Below are 20,030 nucleotides of genomic sequence, written 5' to 3' on the forward strand. Positions count from 1 at the left end.
CCTCCACTAAGCTTTACAACTAAATGTCTTTTAAAGATCTCCAGGGATGGCGACTGCTCAGAGGACTGGTGTTCTTCAACAGTACTTGCTCACAGCAGCTCATGGGAAATTTACTGGGGAGAATTTTGAGAAATCTGAACTATTTGCATCACTTTACTGATTTTATCTAACATCTGTGTGATTGTGTATTAGCGTAGCGTTCTAAGCTGGATTCAGGGCTCTGATGCTAAGCACTGTACAAAAAAGTCAGGCTTCTCCTTTATTCGTAGCCCAGAGTAGTGAAGTGATCTGAGTTACCAATGGAAATTAATTTTTACTAGTCCTGAGCCAGTATAAAACGCTTGTGTATGAAATATTTATCACATAAAACAGATTTTACACAGTGCTGCTTGCTAGACTGTAATCTTTTGTTTCTCATGACCTAATCAACTTCAAGTAAAACAAGTTGCATGATGCCAGGTAGCAGACATATGAAATCCCCTGTGAAGGGAGAAAGCCACAGTTAACAGGACACACAGTATATGTCATATATGTCACAGTTTACCAGAGCCCAAGGCTCAGCACATCACAGTGAAAGCTCCGGGAAAGAGATGTAGAGATAAAGAAGTTTTGGAGGGGATAACCACTTGAGCATATGCACACGAACGATGACAAGCAACTGCACTTAGCTTAGCGAGTGGCTGTTTTGATTTTGTTCTGGTAATTCACAGCACACATTGATAGCCTGAACCTATATACCTCACTAGCTAGGGCCATTACACACGGTGCTTTAAGCTGAGTGTTGAAGACATGTTGGAAAAAATGTAGATGAAACAGGAGTGTCCTACACGCACCGGTCAGTACTGCCACCTCACTTAGCTTTAATTAAACTGAGTTCCTTTATTTTGAAATTGTTAACAGCTTCCTTTGAACGAGCCCCCTGGGATGCTTTTCAGAAGGTGACTGTCCTTAAAACTAGTCTAGGGAACAATGCAGTCACAGCTGTCAAAAGCTGTAGCTGTAGCTTTTTCTGTAGCTTGCTTTAGAGAAAGCAATTAATCCATTTAATTGTATCCAAGCCATCCGATTTTGTATGTATGAAGTCATCCTGAAAGTACTTCACATATCACAAGTGTTGATATGTAACTTTTGACAGTAGCATTCTAACACTTGTTCAGAGTATGTCCTTGTCTCAACTGCAGTCTAACAGTCCTTTATTAGTAATTTAGATACTCATTATCTCACATCTTGATTGCTTCAACAACCCCTTCTCCAGACTTGGCAAATACAGACTTGTTCTGCTCAGGCCCTCTAAGACATGGTCCATGAATCTGTATCTGACAGACAGGTCTCTCCCATTTTGACACATTTCTTTTCTTGGGTTATCTTCCCCCTCCTTTCCCTCTCACTGCTGAATCCAACTCCAAAAACCAACTTCGATTCATTACTGAAAGACAGGAGTTAGTATTCAGCTACTCCAAACTCTACCACATTTTTCATTTTGTGCCTATACGTGCTTAAAAGAAAACGTCTCTGGTTATACCAAGTGTTCACTATTAAAGTAATTCCAGACTCAAATTTCCATCCGTCTTAGAAGTTTGAGGAATTTATCTGTTATCAGGTAATTATAAAGCTTAACCAAGTTTAACAGCATTAGAACATCAAGTGTAATTGGCAACTATTTTTTGCACTTCACTTTGCAATGCAATGTACTGACTACATTAGTAGTTCTTGCTGACCTAAGAATCTATTTGTGAAAGATGCTAGAAAATTTGATGAACTTGTAGTGATTACAGATAAGAAACACTGGAGCAAGAAAAATGAGATATATATTACAAAGCCAAAATTTAAGTTTTTTGTATTTTTCTGAGTAGAAAGCGTCGTTATTTCTTTGTGTCCTGATTTTTGGCTGGGACAGAGTACCTGTTATGGTGCTGTGTTTTGGATTTAGGATGAGAATAATGCTGATAACACACCAATGTTTTAATTGCTGCACAGCAGTGCTTGCACAGAGCCAAGGACTTTCCTGCTCCTTGTGCTGCCCTGCCAGCGAGGAGGCTGGGGGTGCACCAGGATCTGGGAGGGGACACAGCCAGGGCAGCTGGCCCAGGCTGGCCAAAGGGATGGCCCACACCTGGTAGTGTCCTGCTCAGAAGCAAAAGCTGGGGGAAAGAAGGAGGGGTGGAGCACTTGGAGTGATGGCATTTGTTTTCCCAAGAAACCATTACCTGTGATGAACCCTGCTTTCCTGGAAGTGGCTGAACATCGGCCGGCCACTGGGAAGTATCAAACGGATTCCCTATTTTGCCTTGCTTGTGAACACAGCTTTTGCTTTACCTCTAAACTGCCTTTATCTCAACCAATGAGCTTTCTCACTTGTAGCTTTCTGATTTCTCTCCCCCAAGCCACTAGGGGAGAGTGAGCAAGCTGCTGGAGAGATCTTAGCTGCCTGCCAGGGTTAAACCACAACACTATGCTGTTTGTGGTGCATCTGCAGTATTTTCATTACTCTACGCATGAGAAAGTTTCTGCACATACATTTGCTTACATAAAAAAAATGGGGAAAGCTCCTTACATGAACCAAACTGTTCAGAACTACTTCAACACAAGAATTTGAATTAATTTTTCTTTACACATACAATCACGATCAGCATAAATAATGTGTTTTACAAGCTGCGATTCATATGTTAAAATTTTTAAGATAAAAAACTTACCAGAATATAGATCTTTCCATCATCCCCTTTTATGGTGAATCTAAATGTGCTTTTAGCAGAGGACAATTCCATAAGACACTGAGCAACCATGCTCTGTACAAATTGAGACCTGTTTAAGAATTAAGTACATATTTGTTTTAATAACAACTACATTGTCAAAGTCATTCATACCAATGCAGTGCAAGTATATGAAAAACTCCGTATTGTAAATTCCACCACATCCCATAATCACTTTTTATAGAGAAATGTAGCTTCTTTATCTTTGTCTCTCCCCCAACCAGCGCACTTAATTCCTGCAACACGATCTTTTAATAGATTTTTTTTAAACACATCAGCAGACTAAATTGCTCCAAATCCTTTCCTTTGACTGACAACAAAAGTCAAATGCTGAGTAAAAGCTTTTCCCTATTATATCTTACACATGTGAACACAGCAAAGTTCAGAACAATGCACATATTTCAAATATAATTCACAAAAGACCCGTGACTAATGCATAATAGAAGACAGACAGATCAAATTCTGTACCATCTTAGTCTTAACTTCAAATTGAATTACTTGAAAATTCAAAAACCTCACAATTAAACACTGCAAGTTTCACTTAACTTTATGTAATGTAGCCTTCCATTTCAATAATTAGTCACCACATGCCATGAAAACTTAAAATGCTTATTTTTTTGAACTATTTATTTTGGATTATTGTCAGAATAGTGGGACACTGCAACAAACTGTGTACAATCTCTCTTGATGTTATAAACACACATGCAAACACAAACATAATTATATGAGTGAATACAGGCTACAGTATCTTTCAAATGCTTAAGTCTATGAATATGTAAAACTTGATAGCACTTTTTTATTATACTTAATTACTGAATGAACTGAGTTTTCCTACATTTCTAGCATCCTTTCCAAAATATAAAACTGAGCAAGTTATCTGATATTATTTTTTTTTTTTACCTTGGTATTGTTTTGAAACTTCCCTCAGATGGTTGTACAATCACCTCAGTGACATAGTATTTAATAGTATCTGAAATGACAAACACGTTTAAATACAACAGAAAAACAAAATTTTTAAGATTAAGCTGTAAATCACTATATCACTACACTATAATTGAATTTTTGTTCAGCATTCAATTAAGAGGTTCAGCAGGTGATCAAATTCCTGCTTTGATATGTGGGAGGAGAAGCAACCACAAACAGAAAACATACATTACACCAAAAGAAAACTGCTCTGAGCTAATTACATGATCAGCAATTTGTCATTCATATCGATCCCTGTTTAACACTAGGAACAATCAACTTGAAACAAAGTAAGCAAGAGCCAAAACACTTGGACTGAAATGTTTTATGTATTAATGCTTGCTGGTACCTATTAACTCTTGCCCATTACGCGCTGCTACAAAGCCAAACCTGAAAGATGAATTGAAAGAACTTTCCTAAAGTACTGAGATCAGCATAGCTTACATAAGTATTTTAGTACCCTCTGCTGCTCAGTAATGCTGCAGTGAATCACAAGAGACAGTTTTAATAACACACAGCACACACAAGGGAATAATTTTCTTCTTTGCTCAAAGAGCAGAATAGAACCTCTTCCCTAAAATTGCACTAACTTAACACTAATATACAAACCATACATTCCAAATTTCAATGCATGTGTTCCCAAAAAGCTCCACTAAGACATCCTTTTAGTACTAAATGGAAGAGTTTGAGTTCAGAATTTAATCTTCATCAATAAAGTCAGGTCAAAGGTTATCACACTGAAGCTCCGGGTCTAGGCTAAAACACTGCCTAACCAGAGAGCAAGCAAAACAGGCCAAGTATACAGAATAATAAATTCATTCCACTAAGCCTTAACATGTGAACATCAAAAAAGGATTCATCAATTCCATAAATTTTAAGGGTAAAGAGGATTGACCCATTTGACCTCTGCCTGCACACACCATTAAAACTGGATGAAAGCAAGCTTTTCAGAAAGACACTTAATCCTATTACAAAGATTCCAAAGGCTTGGCAGTCCCACCCCTTGTCCAGATAAGTATTATACGTTTTTAATTATCCTCACTGTTAGGAAATTATGTGTTACCTCAAAGATTAATTCTAGTCTGCTCCACGCTGTGCCTAGATCTAAGAGACAGAAGAAAAAGAAGCCAGTTCAGTCATACTACGTCTCCAGCTATTATCTTGAGCAAGGAATTGGTTCCATTGCTGAATGGGCACTGGAAATTGAGGAGATGTTTGCTTGCAGAGAAGTAGAAGGTAGGAATTCACAACAAAAAAGCCTAAGAACATGTAGCAATAAAGTTGGAGGATGAACAGGCAAAGCCAGATCTGGCCTCCACAGCTACACCCTTTCAATCCAGTTTCATCTTCAAGGCACTGATATCTTTGCTCATAAGAAAGCACCAAAGCATGACAGTCAAACCTGCTCTCTAGTCTCTTCTCATAGAAATGGTTCTGTCTAGACTTCGCTATACATCTGTGATTAATTTGTTCCTGTTCTTTGAACTCTTTGTAAATTTCCTACACCACTGATGAAACATGCTCGAAACAATTGACAAGCTATCTAACTTTAGCAATGTACAAAGTCCAGGACAATTCCTTTGCATGTCTACACGCTATTTCCCTTTTCCCGTACCCTGCAATCATATCAACTACTGGTTGCTAAAGGCTTAGGTGAAGGTATTTATTCACGACAATTCATAAAGCTCTTTTCTAGCCCCTGTTTTTGCAGTATTACAGTTTGCTTTGTGGGGTTTCCAATACCTTATCTTAAAAGAGGTTTTCTTAAAGCCTATACTTTTTAGATCTCTGTACAGGATAATCAGAACCTTCTATAACTGTCTTCCATCTCCCTCATGACTTATTTCTGAAACAGGCTTTGCATTTTCTTTAAATTTTTTATATTCTCTGAACTGAGCTGGACTCACACTGCTGCAGTACAGCAGAGGGGGAATGAAAGAAAGAACCCTGCTAGTAACAGCCTTATCATCGCTTCTCTCCTGTTAATAACTGCATTTTAAAGACCATCAGAGACTCATCTTTAGACTACTTCAGGTAAGCCCTAACGATTCCATATAACAACAACTTTTAAACCAATAATCTCAAAATTTCATCATTACTTGATGAGAAATATTACGTTTATTTGATAAGATTTCCTTTCCATGAAATCAGGCTGGCTGTTAGCAATGATATCTTTAGCTTCTAGTTCTTTGCTGACCAAGTTCTGAATTAACCTTTCCATTATTCTGTAGGAATGATAGCAAAATAAACAACCTGTAACTTTTGAGGTCTCCTTTTTTACTGGGATTCCTAATAAACTGGAATCTTTCTTCCTGTCTTCCAAAGCTTTAGCAACTAATTTAATATGTCAGAGAAACTAGGATGAGGAAAATCTCCACAGTAAGTCACTTTCAAGGTCTAACAGCGAAAGCAATCTCATCTATTTCAAAAGAAAATAAACACATAGGAATCAGCCCTGCATTTTTCTGTTAAGCTATTTTTCTCCGGTGCTTTCAACCTCCAGTGCTCATTGGCTGAAGCAGTCAAGTCCAGTTTAGTCTGTATATGCCATACCTGATGATATTGTTTCTCCCAACATTGTCTTGCAGCGCTTACAAAATACTCTGGTATTTTCCTTCGATTTCTGTAGGTTAAAGAAATGTAATTTAAATGTTGCTCAATTATTCTGAAAAAGAAATGTGTAACTTTAACATACTCTCCAGAGTATATAGTTAACTTTGTACTTTAGTTTGTTATCTTTATGTTTACATATACAGAGATGCGCATTGACTATTAAAGCCTTCTACAAGCTTGCAAGTTTCATATTAATTTTAAAATCTGGCAATATTACTGATCACACAGCATAACCTTTAATAGATAACAGAAGAATCTCATAATACCAAGTGACAAAGTGATGAGGTAAATTCAACTTTGATAAGGGCAAAATAACGCACGCAAGAAATATTGCTAAAGATATATACAAAATATCATGCTGTAATGTGACTACCATCACTCAGGAAAAAGTTCTAGTCACTGTGGACAGGTTTATGGGAATCCCACTTCAGCAAAAAGCAGAAAAGGTCCCCAGAGCATGCAGAGTTACTAGGAAAGAACTAAAGAACACAACCTATGATATTCCAGAAAGGTGCGATGGATTCAGTTCTCAAACAATCCCTCTCCTTAAGTCGAAAAAGTACTGACAAAAATTAATGGTAAGAGGTACAGAACAGTTCCCATGTGTGAACTGAATACACATAATAGGAGACAGCATGAAAGGCAGAAAACTGAGGGTCATCACTGAGATGTATAAAATCACAAATGTTGAGGAAAAGATGAAGAGTGAAAAGTTATCTAATACTCATTAACTCATGTTGTGAAATTATAATCCGATTTGAATCAAACAAAAAGAAGGGACAAGGCACAATATAGCTCAGTACTCACCACAGGAAAATATTTTTCATGCTACAAGTATACATATGCTCAAAAAAGTCTTCAAAAACTCATGGAAACAATGTTCATCAAGGGCTTATCAAATACAAAAATCATGGATAATAACATCTCATTAGACAATTCTCTACACCTGCAGAAACACCCCTCAATACATGCCGTACTGTTAGACATCTATTACTGCCCATTGAAAAAGATTTCATTTCTGGATCAACCTGGTGATCTGACCTAGTAACACTCCTATTAATTCCAGTGTTCATATTTAAATTCAGTATCAGTAGAAAGATACAAGTACAATTCCTACTTTAACACAAACTCCAGAACTGGTTCTATGTTGGGTTATTAACCTGGCTGTAGTACGGTATGGCTCTGGTCTGGAAGTAACACATTCAGGCAAACACAATGATGTTCCTGACTTAATAAACCCTTCTGGAACTTAAAATCCCGGGAACGTAATAAGAAGACAAACTGGATTTTAACTTGGGGTCTTTGTATAAGCAACTTTATAGTTGTTAATTCAATATATAGTGCATAAACATACCCATACATAGTTAACAACTATTAATCTTAAAGGTTTCGTAAAGTCCAGACAAGTCACTATAGAATTTCTTAGTCACCTAAGAAATCATACAGCAATATAAGTCTACAAAAACAGCTAAATTTATCATAAATTAAACTAGTTTAGGGGAAAAACTCTGCATTTGTCTTTTTCTGTGACCTGTGCAAAAGAGGGCCACAGTTCCCATAGATTCACAGAATCACAGAATCATCTAGGTTGGAAGAGACCTCCAAGATCACTGAGTCCAACCTCTGACCTAACACTAACAAGTCCTTCACTAAACCATATCACTAAGCTCTACATCTAAACATCTTTTAAAGACCTCCAGGGATGGTGACTCAACCACTTCCCTGGGCAGCCCATTCCAATGCCTAACAACTTTTTCAGTAAAGAAGTTCTTCCTAATATCCAACCTAAACCTCCCCTAGCACAACTTTAGCCCATTCCCCCTCGTCCTGTCACCAGGCACGTGGGAGAATAGACCAACCCCCACCTCGCTACAGCCTCCTTTAATGTACCTATATAGAGCGATGAGGTCTCCCCTGAGCCTCCTCTTCTCCAGGCTAAACAACCCCAGCTCCCTCAGCCGCTCCTCGTAAGACTTGTTCTCCAGACCCCTCACCAGCTTGGTCGCCCCTCTCTGGACTCTCTCGAGCACCTCCATGTCCTTCTTGCAGCGAGGGGCCCAAAACTGAACACAGTACTCGAAGTGCGGCCTCACCAGGGCCGAGTACAGGGGGACAATCACTTCCCTAGCCCTGCTGTCCACACTGTTTCTTACACAAGCCAGGATGCTGTTGGCCTTCTTGGCCACCTGAGCACGCTGCTGGCTCAAAATTTGAGCTGTCTCCTTCGAGCCGGAATCGAACCAGCGACCTAAGGATTCCTACACACGGCACCTCTACAGTCCTCCGCTCTACCAGCTGAGCTATCGAAGGGACCTGCCTGCTAATCTGAGTGAATATACGTGCACTTCTTGGGGAGCACAGATTTTACTCATCACCACCATCATACTCTTCAATATTCAATTTTTAAAATGTGTGATGCCAGATAGCTCTGTTGGACTAACATCCAGAACACAAAGTGGTGCCCTGTGACCTATCACATTACAAAATAAAAAAATAATAATAATAATAAAGAGCTACATAAAATATATGCAATAGTCCTAGGGACACTTTTCATCTTACAAAGGTAAGTTTCGAGGTGTGTCTGAAGACAGGTTGTTCTGACAGGTTGTTCTGAAGACAGGTTGCCTTCAGAACCTGGATCAGGGACTTTCAGACTATACAGACTTCCAAGTCCAATTACCCTTGTCAACCAACATTGAATAATGCATCATTATTTAATCAATTCCAATTCAGAGGCCTTGGGGGATATGTGGTCTGTTATTAGACCAGTGATGCTCTGTGGAGAGGTGTAAGTGCTTCCTGCCTTAGTAAGAGCAGAGAGGTATACAAAGGAGACAGATAACTTACACACACCAGTCTGGCTCATTAAGTTAAGCTTAGTCTAACAGTACACACTAAAATAGCAAAAGACAGCAAAAATCAAAATAAATCAGACGATGGTAGCTAACCAAACGTGGGTTATTAATGAGATGGTACAGAACAAAGGGCAAATATAATTTCTGAATGCATGAGCAACTGGATTTCTGATAAGGGTAATAATAGAATATAACTATCCAGAATTAGTAATGTGATTATTTCTATAATGTATCTGAGTGTTAAAAAGTTGGAAAACAGTTTGGAAAATTCTTACAAAAATATTTTTCCAGAAAATAAATATATATTAGAGAGGAAAATGGATACGGAATTGCAATTCTTAGCATGCTTAATTTAATAAGAAGGCAGCAAAGAGTCATGATGATTAATCACTGAAACAGCTTATCAAGGAAAATGATAAAGTTTCCATCATTTGAAGTACTAATCAGTACTGGACATCTTTCTCAGAGTCATGCTATAGCTCAAACAGAAATGAAGGATTTGATGCTGGCAATGCCTAACAAGAGTTCTCTAACTTGTACTATGCAAATACCAAAATGAACAGGAAGGACTGCTGTAGCTCCATAAAAAATAAGAAGTGGCTCACAGAATCTGAACTTGTGATCAGAAAGTCCTGATTGTCTGCTCTCTCAAGCTAAATACATCATGATGGCAAGTTTCCCATCCCCACAAAACAGGAATCAAAGTAAAAGCTCAAAGGAGAGCCCTACAGCCTCTGTGAACGCTTCAGAGAGCTACATCTTCCCTTGTTACAGAGATCAGAAAAAAACATCTGGTTCATGTATATACAGTTATCCCATTTCTTGCCCTCAGACATATGCAGTAAAATTACTTGTTTAATGGGAAGACCAATGATAAAGAAACTTTTTTTTTTATGAAAACCAGTATTTGAGGATGGTACAAATACTGCACAGTGTATATATACAGTACTTCTTTGAAAGCTACAAAGTTTTTTTCTGACTACAGGTACAGGTGCTAGCTGAGAACTGGGCAGTACCGCACCTATAAAACACCACTAACTCATATCATGCTTCAACAGAAAACATGACAGTTTTAGCCAGACTAAGTCAATACATCTATTTGACAACTTACAGCTGCTGGCAATCTGCAGATGGAGGTGGATCACCAGCCTAGTATTTTCTCTTTCTGTTCCTGAGGATCCCTACGGCATCAGGGAAAATATTTTCCCCAAGAGATACTATTAGGATGCTGCAGAACCACGTGACATTTAAAAACTACGTTACACTGGAAGACTAATAGATGTGAGAAATATATTTGCAATGGAAGGATGCTGTCTTGGTCCCACAGGAGGCTGCAAGAGTTTGTTTAAGCATCTCTGGCATATTCCTGCTATTTTGGTCAGTCGTAAACACTTTCCAAAGAACTGCAATGCAATTAAAAAAGAACTTTCATGCTGGGGTAGACTGCAACAATATTCTCTAAAATGAGAACATTTATGCCAATAGCAATCTATCTTGCCTGTTACTTTCTATTACTCTCATATTATGGAAGAATTTTCTGTTTCAGTATGAGTGTTTTTTCCTTATTAGTCCAGCTTCTGCTTGATCTTACAGTTCTGCTCATTTGCTTGGCAATCGAATGATGGTAGAAATAAGCAAACACAGAAATTAGAATTCAGCACAAGTGTGAAAGATGTAGAAAGAAGGATCTGACACAAACAAGGAAAGAATTCTCAACTTCAAGACAAGTTTAAGAAAGCAAATGTGAAAATCCATCATATTAAACTAGCATTGTGTGTCTCTGACAGAAAATGGCCTCCTCCCACATTCCAAAGTTCTGCTATTATCCTGGTTTGACCCATATCCCAAAAACATTTTTGTCCCATATCCTTTTCAGCACTTTTCTGCCTCAGAAACAACCCTCCCTTGGCCCTTCCCTTTAAATCAATTCTCTTCGATTTAAAAAGCGTGTTGGGCAGACCACTGCAGTTTCTTTGGGCTGCAATATGAATTCCATGCACCCCGCCTCTTCCCATCTTTGTTCCCATTGTTCTATGATCTCTTTTGACACTATTAAAATGTGAGATAATTAATTTTGGAGACCTGTGGCAGAAGGCATTGTCCTCTTGGAAATTCAAAATCTTCTACTCAGCTGCCTTCTTAAGAATACTTAGAAGAAATAACTTCAATTGTCAAATAACTCCAAGAGTTAATCCAGATTAACCTGCTCCTCCCGTGCTGGTATCCCTTTAGGATATCAGTTCTTACATTGCCCTCCCCAGACTCTGCTTTTCAAAGAACAATGGAACACGAAACCAAAGAGACCACAGCTGCAAGACTTGCAGACACAGACAGCAGGACAGAACTGTTCCCCAAACAGATGGCTCGCTTGGATGCATCACACCAGCAACAATTGAACTGCTAGAATCCTGGTGATTTAACTGGGGATAATACAAATCCCTGATGACGGTAAACAGCAGCAGCGAACTAGAATCCGGGCCTCTGGTGTTACTCTCAGCAGATTAAAAGTTTGATGCTGGGAATCTCTACACAGCAAGTCATCAGCTGTTAGACACAGACAACGTCTGTCAAGTCAGCAACGGTTCCCATAACTGCTGAAGGATTTCAACAACCAGGTTTAATACGTGGTGTGGCGAAAACAAAGATGGTATCTTCAGGACCAGTCTTTGTCAGCATAAATAAAGACGAGCTGTACATTAGCAGAAAAGATTTTATGAAAACGCAAGCTTTGATGAACTAAGTTCATGGATGCTGTTCTGGTGGAAAAAGAAATTATTGCTCCAACTCGTATAAAAGTGCTAGATTTCCAAGATAAGTAAAGCACTGCATTTTATTTCTTCATCCCACTATTGAAACTCCAGTGTCCCCTAAAATTTATTTTTTCCCAACACATTTTGATGTTTTTAAGCCCCTAATCCTAGAGGCTCAGATGATGGATATAATCTCCTCCTTTAGAGCACTTTAGAAAAGTCATCATCAACAGTTACAGCCTGGGGTGGCAGGTCTCTTTCACTAGACAGAGCAGTCAAACTCAACCTCCTTATTTTATTTTTAGGATATGAGAGCTGCATCTGGACCCAAAACACATTCTGATTTTCCAAGTCTTTCTAAAGTTTTAAAAAATATATATATTTTGAGCATAATTATGGTTATGCATCCAGTAATATTTTGAGAGAAAAAAGCACTGTTTCTCCAGTTTCCTCCTTGTTATTTGTTTCACTACCCCTAGACAAATGCCTAACCTATTACAGTTATGATCATAATAAATGCTGATTTCCTACACTCGGGATATTTTGAGGGGGAAATGCTTGGTTTCAGAACTATATCGTTTTCTAATTCAGTTTATAAGGAAAAGATTTTCTTGTATATCTAGGTCAACATCAAGACATGGTGCATGCTTTAGAAAATAGCTTAGAATATTTTCTGGCTTCTATGCAGACAAGTGCCAACAACTCTTTAAGACCTTCAAAACATCCCTATAATACGTGTAAGCCAGTGACGAATAAGCATTTTACTAGGAAAGTCCAAATACATTCCCTTAAGAATTATTAAAACAAACTACTTTACCAAGGTAGAGCCATTCTGAGAAGCATGATGGCCAGTCTCTGAGAAGCATATGGGAGGTTCAGGCACATGCGATTCATTTCCTGAATTCAACAGAAAAAAAGTGTCTCCAAGAAAACAGTCATCACGCTGAGGGTGCAAAGTGCTTTTGGCAAAGGGGTTAGGGTGGCAACACCACTCTTCAACTAAAGCACTCCAGTTTTCACTTGGTAGAGGGAGAACTCTGAGAAATTTCCTACGAGGGAAGAAGAAAAGATATTTCAATATATTATATTATTCTGTAAGACACTAATACCTGGGCTCCTTAAAAGAAGCAAAGAAAAAAGCATGGCATTTTCTTCAAAAGGCAGTGTGTGACTCTCCTTTCAGTCAAAGGTACGTTCTTTGGATGAATTCTGAGAAAGCAATGGCTGAGTGTTCCCTGCCAAGTTTGTGATGAAGCATTTCCCAAGGGTGAATCTCCAAAGATTATATAGCAGAACTTCGCATAACACCCCCAGATAGTAGAAATCAAACAGATCTACTCAGTCATGAATAATATAACAACGGAGATTTTGCGATTATTTTTATTACTACTACTTACAAAGTTTCCTTGTACCAAATGTTCATATAAAAAAAAGAATGCTGCCATAGCAAGGGAGCATGTGCTTTGAAGCCCCTTAAAGTCAGATATAAGACTTCAAAACAAAGCTAAGTCCTGACAAAAATACCACAATGCATATTCATTAAAAAAAGAAAAAAAAGAATAAAATAATGCAATCTTAATTTAGATTCAGATTCCACTTTCAAAAGTCACACACCAGAAAACAAAACAAAACTTCTCCTTGTCTGCTATACAGACCAAGGAGTCTGCCACAGGTGATACCATGCTTTGCCTTCTTTACCAGTGTTTTTCTCCACTTACTTTCTTTGGTTACCCGCATTGTCACAGGATTTTAAAAGCCATGATTTGGAACCACTGTTTTAAGCTGTAAAACACGCTCTGAAAGCTAGAATATATGCATGTAAATACATATATAAATATAAATACATACATGTAAATATATATACTACTAATATATAATACATATAAATACACACATATAAATATATTTATATATACACTATATAAATACAATCTTGGTCATTATGAGTCAGTGGTCAGTACTTTCCTCCTTACAGTTCTCATAAACATCCTCTGGTCCCTCCACATGAGATTTTATTAAGAGTGCAGAAGCACTGATGGATACTGTCCGCATATTTACATTTGCTTTAGTTTACATTTTATAGAAAGCTATTGCACTAGGATAAAAACCTGTCTCTTTACCAAAATAATGGACAATATTTTTTCACTGTGTGCACTCCTCCAACAATTTTCTAGATGCACTGTTAGCTGCAGTGCTGCGCTCCCTGCTGTTAGTTTCTTCGCTGTGATCTCTGCTGTTAGTTTCTTCAAACATTTGTCTTTTGTTCCCATATTTCGTATATGTTTTGGGCAACAGCAGATGTTTCATGTAGTTTCTTGATTCCACTCTTAATTAGAAACTTGCAAACACCACTTCACTCATGTTGCTACTTTGTGATTAATCACAAAACCACAGACACCATCTCTTTCTTGCAGTTCACAGATGATTCTTTTCTAAAGATGCCAGTTCTTCCCATTGTAGCTTATTGCACCTTTTGTATTCTTGGGTGGGTGAAAACAAAACCTTTCATGAAAACTTCCTTCTTCATAGATCCTCGATTCATTTTAAACTGTGCTTGCCCCATCTGCAGATGAAAGTTGGAATAACTGGTCCTCTGACACAGCTTTAGCATTACTAGTAAGGTCAGCTCCTGGCACTAATCACCACCTTCACTCTCTGTAGTCTTACATATTGTCTGAGATATCACGATTCTGCTCTGGTACAGCCTTTATTCTGCTCTAGGTCTGAAGACTGATTATTCTTCCCAGCTTTGTACAGTTAGTGCCAATACCTGGACTCACAATGAAAAAGGTCTTCATTCCCGTGTACTGTTCTTTATATTACCACAAGAAAAAAAAAAGAGCTGGTATTATTCAGCAATACTTTTTCAAGTGTTACAGAAAAAAAAAAAAAAAAGAGATTACCTTAAGCTGCAAACCAATGCTGTCTAGTTTCTTTCCATTACCCTTTCTTTAACCTCAAAAGCTAGAACACACCCCTTTGAAATTTCATGAAGACCTTGAGTTCTTGCCAAACAAAAGCAGGTACTCCAACCATCAGAAGTTCCTAACCAGGTTCCTCCTACCTCTAAGTTACACAGAAAATACAGCATTTCCAGTTTATTTTAGTCTTTCACCATTCCTAGGTGGGAAGCCATATTCTGGGTCACCACCTGGGTCCCCACATTGGAAAATTGTATCTCTTGCATGAAATTAGCTTTCCAGGAAAAAACAGCAACAACAAAAAAAGAAGCCTGAGGTTTACTGGGTACAGACTCTCTTAGGGCTGGTAACTGTAGTGGTAAGACCTGGCTAACATAGGGAGTCATCTCCCCAAACTAACCCTTAATAACAGTTATGTTTCTACTTTAAGATAGCCATATAGTCAGAGAGAAACAAAGAGACACTTTCTTCTTCTGAAAGGATCTAATACAGTCAAGCTGAATCTCCCACTGGAGATTCAAAACAGAGGAGATTCTCCCTCTGGATAGCTCTGTCTCCAAACAGAGGAAGCCAAGGTAACAAACTTAATTTTAAAAACCTAAAAGTTAGGCACTAGTCTAAGACAGCTGCCATAAAGATGTCATTCTTAGGTGGGCTTCCATGCTAAGGTAAGGATTTTGCCTAAGAGATCCTTCTAAGACTAGATTAGAAGAAATACTCTCTAGCTTCATTATTAACTGATATCCAAGCAGCCAGCAATATCATCCTGTCTATTAAAAAATTCAGAAGCTGAAAGTAAAATTGAAGCAAAATTAAACACATAACCCTTTTGATCAATCAGAGATGAAGAGAAAGAAAAAAGATCCAACTGAATTTCTTTAAGAGCAGACATCTTCATTCATTAATTAGAATGTAATTAGATGAATTCCCCTGCAATCAGTTTTTCAATAGAATACTTATGAGTAAAGATTCTTAGAGTTGGAACAAATGAAAACAGTTACTTCTTAGTAGTTAATTTATGAGAAATATTTTTCATAGCATTCAGCCTCTAAGAACTTTTATATGAAGAATAACTTTTTGCTTGGACAGATAATGACAGGACAAGGGGGAATAGTTTTAAACTAACATGGGGGAGATTTACATTAGAGGTTAGGAGGAAGTTCTTCACTCAGAGGTGCTGTGAGGCACTGGCACAGGTTGCCCAGAGAAGCTGTGGATGCCCCATCCCTGGAGGTGTTCAAGGCCAGACTGGACGGGGCTTTGGGCAACCTGGTCTGGTGGGAGGTGTCCCTGCCCATGGCAGGGGGTTGGAATTAGATGGTCTGTAAGGTCCCTTCCAACCCGAGCCATTCTACGATTCTATGACAGAAAGCCTTAAAGAATTATTTTTATGTATGAGCTACACAGCATAACTGTAGGGAGAGAAAGAAAAAAAAATTTTTTTGCAGCTCTTAAGTCATGGAAAAAAAAATCTGACCACTTCCTCTAACATGAGGATAATGTGGAAGAAGCAGAGACCATAATACTAACCTCTGATTCCCAGAAGGAAACAGATGAATCCATTGGATCTTAGAAAACGTAGAGAGAATCACATAAAACTGAGCTGAAAGAACTCACCTAGTCCATTTCCTTGCCTCAAGGAAGGATTGACTTTTAAACTATTCCAAATGTATACCTTTAATCTAGTCTTTAAAATGATAGAAATTCCACAGGCTTCCTACGCAATCTCTAATGGTAAAAAAATAAGCTTTAGAGTATGTTTTTTCATTTAAACCTAATTTCCTTTTGTACTTCAGTAAGTTCCCCCTCAGATGACATGCTGCCATTAGCATGGTCTTTGGACCACGCAGAGACCAACACGTAAACTTTGTTTCTGAAAGTACTGTCTTTCTTTTGGAAGCATGGGAGCACTGGAATGGAAGGTGTTGGACAAATTGACAGCTCCAACCTTCTACCCTTATCACAGTCAATATTTTTTAGTGGTAACATTCAAGGGGTTCAGAGGTTCCCTGCAAGGAGAAACAGTTTACATACAATGCATTAACATGCCTTGATTTTTCCGTTCTCAAAACTCCCAGTTGTGTCACATATTAGGATACAGAACCACAATATGTAAATTCCATGCATATGAATTTGGTGTGTTGATAGTCAGGAAATCGCCCACTCAGAGATGGAAATATACAATGTACAAGATCTTTTGAAAGCAAATGTTACTGAGTATAAATCAGAAGTTTCTTTACCCTATAAATGTATCAAAGAGAGTTACTGCTAGACTTTCTGATGAGACATTTCATAAGAGAAAGCCAGGAAACCCTCATTCATTTGTGTTCACGCCAACCATAAATCCATATGTATGACAGAAAAGTAACAGAAGTTTACAGATTTACATTTGTATTACCATTTTGAGTATTAGGAGTGACACAGATCATAAAAGGCTGTCTCTAACAATTTGTACATATCCAGCTGCAGCTGTCAAAATTGTTCATCACAAGAGCCAGAAAATGCAGAAGCTTTTTATTAAAATTCTCATTCACTCTGCAGACTTTGTAAGGAACAGAGATAAGGCCAAGTCATACAGCTAAGAAACAGGTCCTGTACTCCCCAAATTCAGCATCCCTGAACTTAACAGATAGGAGGGAGCTGCTGACAACAACCCCATTCTGACCAGCCACTTTATAACTACAGCACACTGACTGAAGAGAATCAATAAGAGAATGAACAAAACTGAAAAAAAAAAACACCCTGAAAGGACAGAGGAAGAAGTCTAGTTTCAAATTTTCAGTTTTACTCCCTTCAACATTGCAGAGATGCCAGCTATTAAGACTATGAGTATTTTTAAATGAATGAAAACTAACGTGTGTTCAACATTTAACTGCAATGTTTCCAGCACAAAATGTTACTTTGTAACAAATGTTACTTTGTACAAATGTAACCTTTTTTTTTTTTTTTAAATGCATAGGGAAGTCCAGCCACAAAACAAAATGTCTCACTTGAGGCAGGGCAGACAACCACCAAGAAAAGAATCGAGATTTCCCACCTGTCAGGGCCAATGCTCTTAGTAAGCTATTTCTACCTGCCAGCCAGAATGAAACAAGAAGTAAATGAATAAATGGTGAAAAACTGTTTCAGGTAATTTTGATTTTAGTCATCTGTAGCAGTACTTCAGAAGTGTTCTCACCTATCAATTTCAAAATAGCTATCTTTTATCTCTCTAAGTACACCAAATAACATGAATACCAATCGGCATGGCATCTATTGCTATAAATACAAGACACTGCAGTACTTACCGTTCTTTTACTATGACATCACCACAGGACTGGCAGTAAAAGATGCAATTCTTCTGGGGTTTCAGGCTTTCCCTCAAATTATAAACAAGTTCTACAAACAGGAGAGAATGCATTAATCTTCAAGGTTCTGTAAAATTTTCACTCATACGTAAAAATCCTTCCAAATACCCCAAACTTAAACAAGATGAGAATCTAAACAAGCAGGATGTTGACATTCTAAACACAACCTTATTCTTTTAACCTGTAGAAGTAATGAGATTTAGGAAAAACTTGCCACCTCTACCTCATGCCCCATATTGTTGAATAGGGGCAGCAATATGTGAATAATTATTTTAATGGTGCATACCCTCTCAACTGGAGGAGCTGAAATACAGGTATCATTGCAGAGATTGTATAAATTAAAATTCAATCCTACTCTTTTATAATTAGAGTTCTGCTAGCAAGCATCTCTGTAACATGATGGTACATCCCAATATATAACAAAAAAATATGTGGGGGGTTAAGAAAAAAAAAAAAAAGGCAGCAGTCTTAGATTTTCAGCCAGGTAAGATACAGAGCCACTGCTGTACTACCCAATGAACAGCGAGCGAGCAATACCCTCTGCAGGCCAGCAGACAGAAAACAGTTTCACAAAAGACAGCTCAGACAGCTTTTCCAAATTAAAAAAATATATATACATATAAAGCCTCCAGAGAAAATCAAAAAACATTAGGTGGAAGAAAAAAAAAACAACAAAGTATAAGCCTAGCTCCACATATAAGCAGGCTTTACATTGCCCACTTTGTGAAATCAAAGACTAAAAGTACATTCTCAGCATCGGTGCTCAGTATTTAAGAAGCAGGTTGCAACCAGAAGTGAAAGGTACTTAAAAACATCCCATAAATTCATAAGAAACAGCCAGTTCTGAATACTAATTTAAAATTTTAAAGGCCAACCAAGGTTAGTCTTTATAATTAAGTGGTCAGCAACAACTGTTGCGTTATAGCTTGGATGAACCACATTACTGCATTTTTCGCTTAAGCATGAAATAGGAAATGGGGAAAATTTTGAAATAGTGGAGGAAGGAGGGAAAAAATTTGAAGCAGCGGGGGGAAAAAAATTTGAAGTGATGTGGGAAAGGCCAGGAGAGGGAACTGAACACGGCTCTCAAACTCCCGCAGAGTTATTCAGCAACAGTTTCCCTTTCATCAAGCCACTTGATGTGTTTTTTTCTTTTTAAAGCTGATAGTTGCTGTACGCTATTAAAAACTGCACCAAGAGCTGCTGTTTAAGTTAGAAACTGAACCCCAAAAGGAGCCTTATAGAAAAAGCAGGTGCACACACTTAAGGCGCGCCTCAAACTCCAGCTAGCGCCTTGTCCCCCCAGAGCCTGAAAGACAGCAGCGCTCCAGACCTCCCCGAGCCCCAGCTCCGAATGGCTGCTGCCCCCCAGGCCCCCCAAACCCCAGCATCGCCCAGAAGAAGCCTCCATCCCCATCCCCATCCCCACCCGCAGCCTTACCCGCGCCGCCCGGCGCCGCCCGCAGCCGCAGCCGGAGGTGCAGGCCCTCGCCGGGAAGGCGCCGCAGGCCGCGGCAGGAGCCCGGGGCCAGGCTGACCCCTGGCGGCAGCTCCAGCGCCCCGCAGGCCCCGGCGCTCCGCAGCTCCAGCCGGGCCGGCGCCAGGCTGATGTCCGCCGGCAGGCTCCGCAGGCTGGCCTCGCTGCGGAGGGAAAGCACGGGAGTTACGGCGCCGGAGGGCGGGGGGAGATTTCCCGGCGGAGAGAGCGTAAAGAACAAGGAGAAACAAATAAAGCACGGTGCTCAGGAAGCGTTTATTTGCGCGGCGGCTCAGCCTCTCCCCAGTTGCACAAGATGGGGTCTGTCAGCTCTTTCCCCACCGCCCAGCCCAG

At 38.9% G+C, this 20,030-nt stretch overlaps 1 protein-coding gene and 1 non-coding gene across 6 annotated transcripts in view; both read right to left on the bottom strand.

The window, feature by feature from the left end:
* UBE3D (ubiquitin protein ligase E3D) overlaps positions 1-20,030 on the bottom strand; it is an 80,743-nt gene that overhangs the window by 60,405 nt on the left and 308 nt on the right. For all 5 annotated transcript variants that reach the window (XM_040554024.1, XM_040554026.1, XM_040554028.1 and 2 more), the window contains exons 2-7: positions 19,641-19,840; positions 18,140-18,230; positions 12,749-12,980; positions 6,267-6,336; positions 3,651-3,720; positions 2,694-2,802 (exon numbers count right to left, since the gene is read on the bottom strand). In XM_040554024.1, the coding sequence (XP_040409958.1) occupies positions 2,694-2,802; positions 3,651-3,720; positions 6,267-6,336; positions 12,749-12,980; positions 18,140-18,230; positions 19,641-19,840 (772 nt within the window). The remainder of the gene's footprint in view (positions 1-2,693; positions 2,803-3,650; positions 3,721-6,266; positions 6,337-12,748; positions 12,981-18,139; positions 18,231-19,640; positions 19,841-20,030) is intronic.
* On the bottom strand, positions 8,547-8,636 carry TRNAY-GUA. The gene is given in 2 exon segments: positions 8,547-8,582; positions 8,600-8,636. It is a non-coding gene; the product is annotated as a tRNA-Tyr (tRNA).

The sequence above is a fragment of the Cygnus olor genome, chromosome 3 (assembly GCF_009769625.2).
Source record: "Cygnus olor isolate bCygOlo1 chromosome 3, bCygOlo1.pri.v2, whole genome shotgun sequence".
Lineage (NCBI taxonomy): Eukaryota > Metazoa > Chordata > Aves > Anseriformes > Anatidae > Cygnus > Cygnus olor.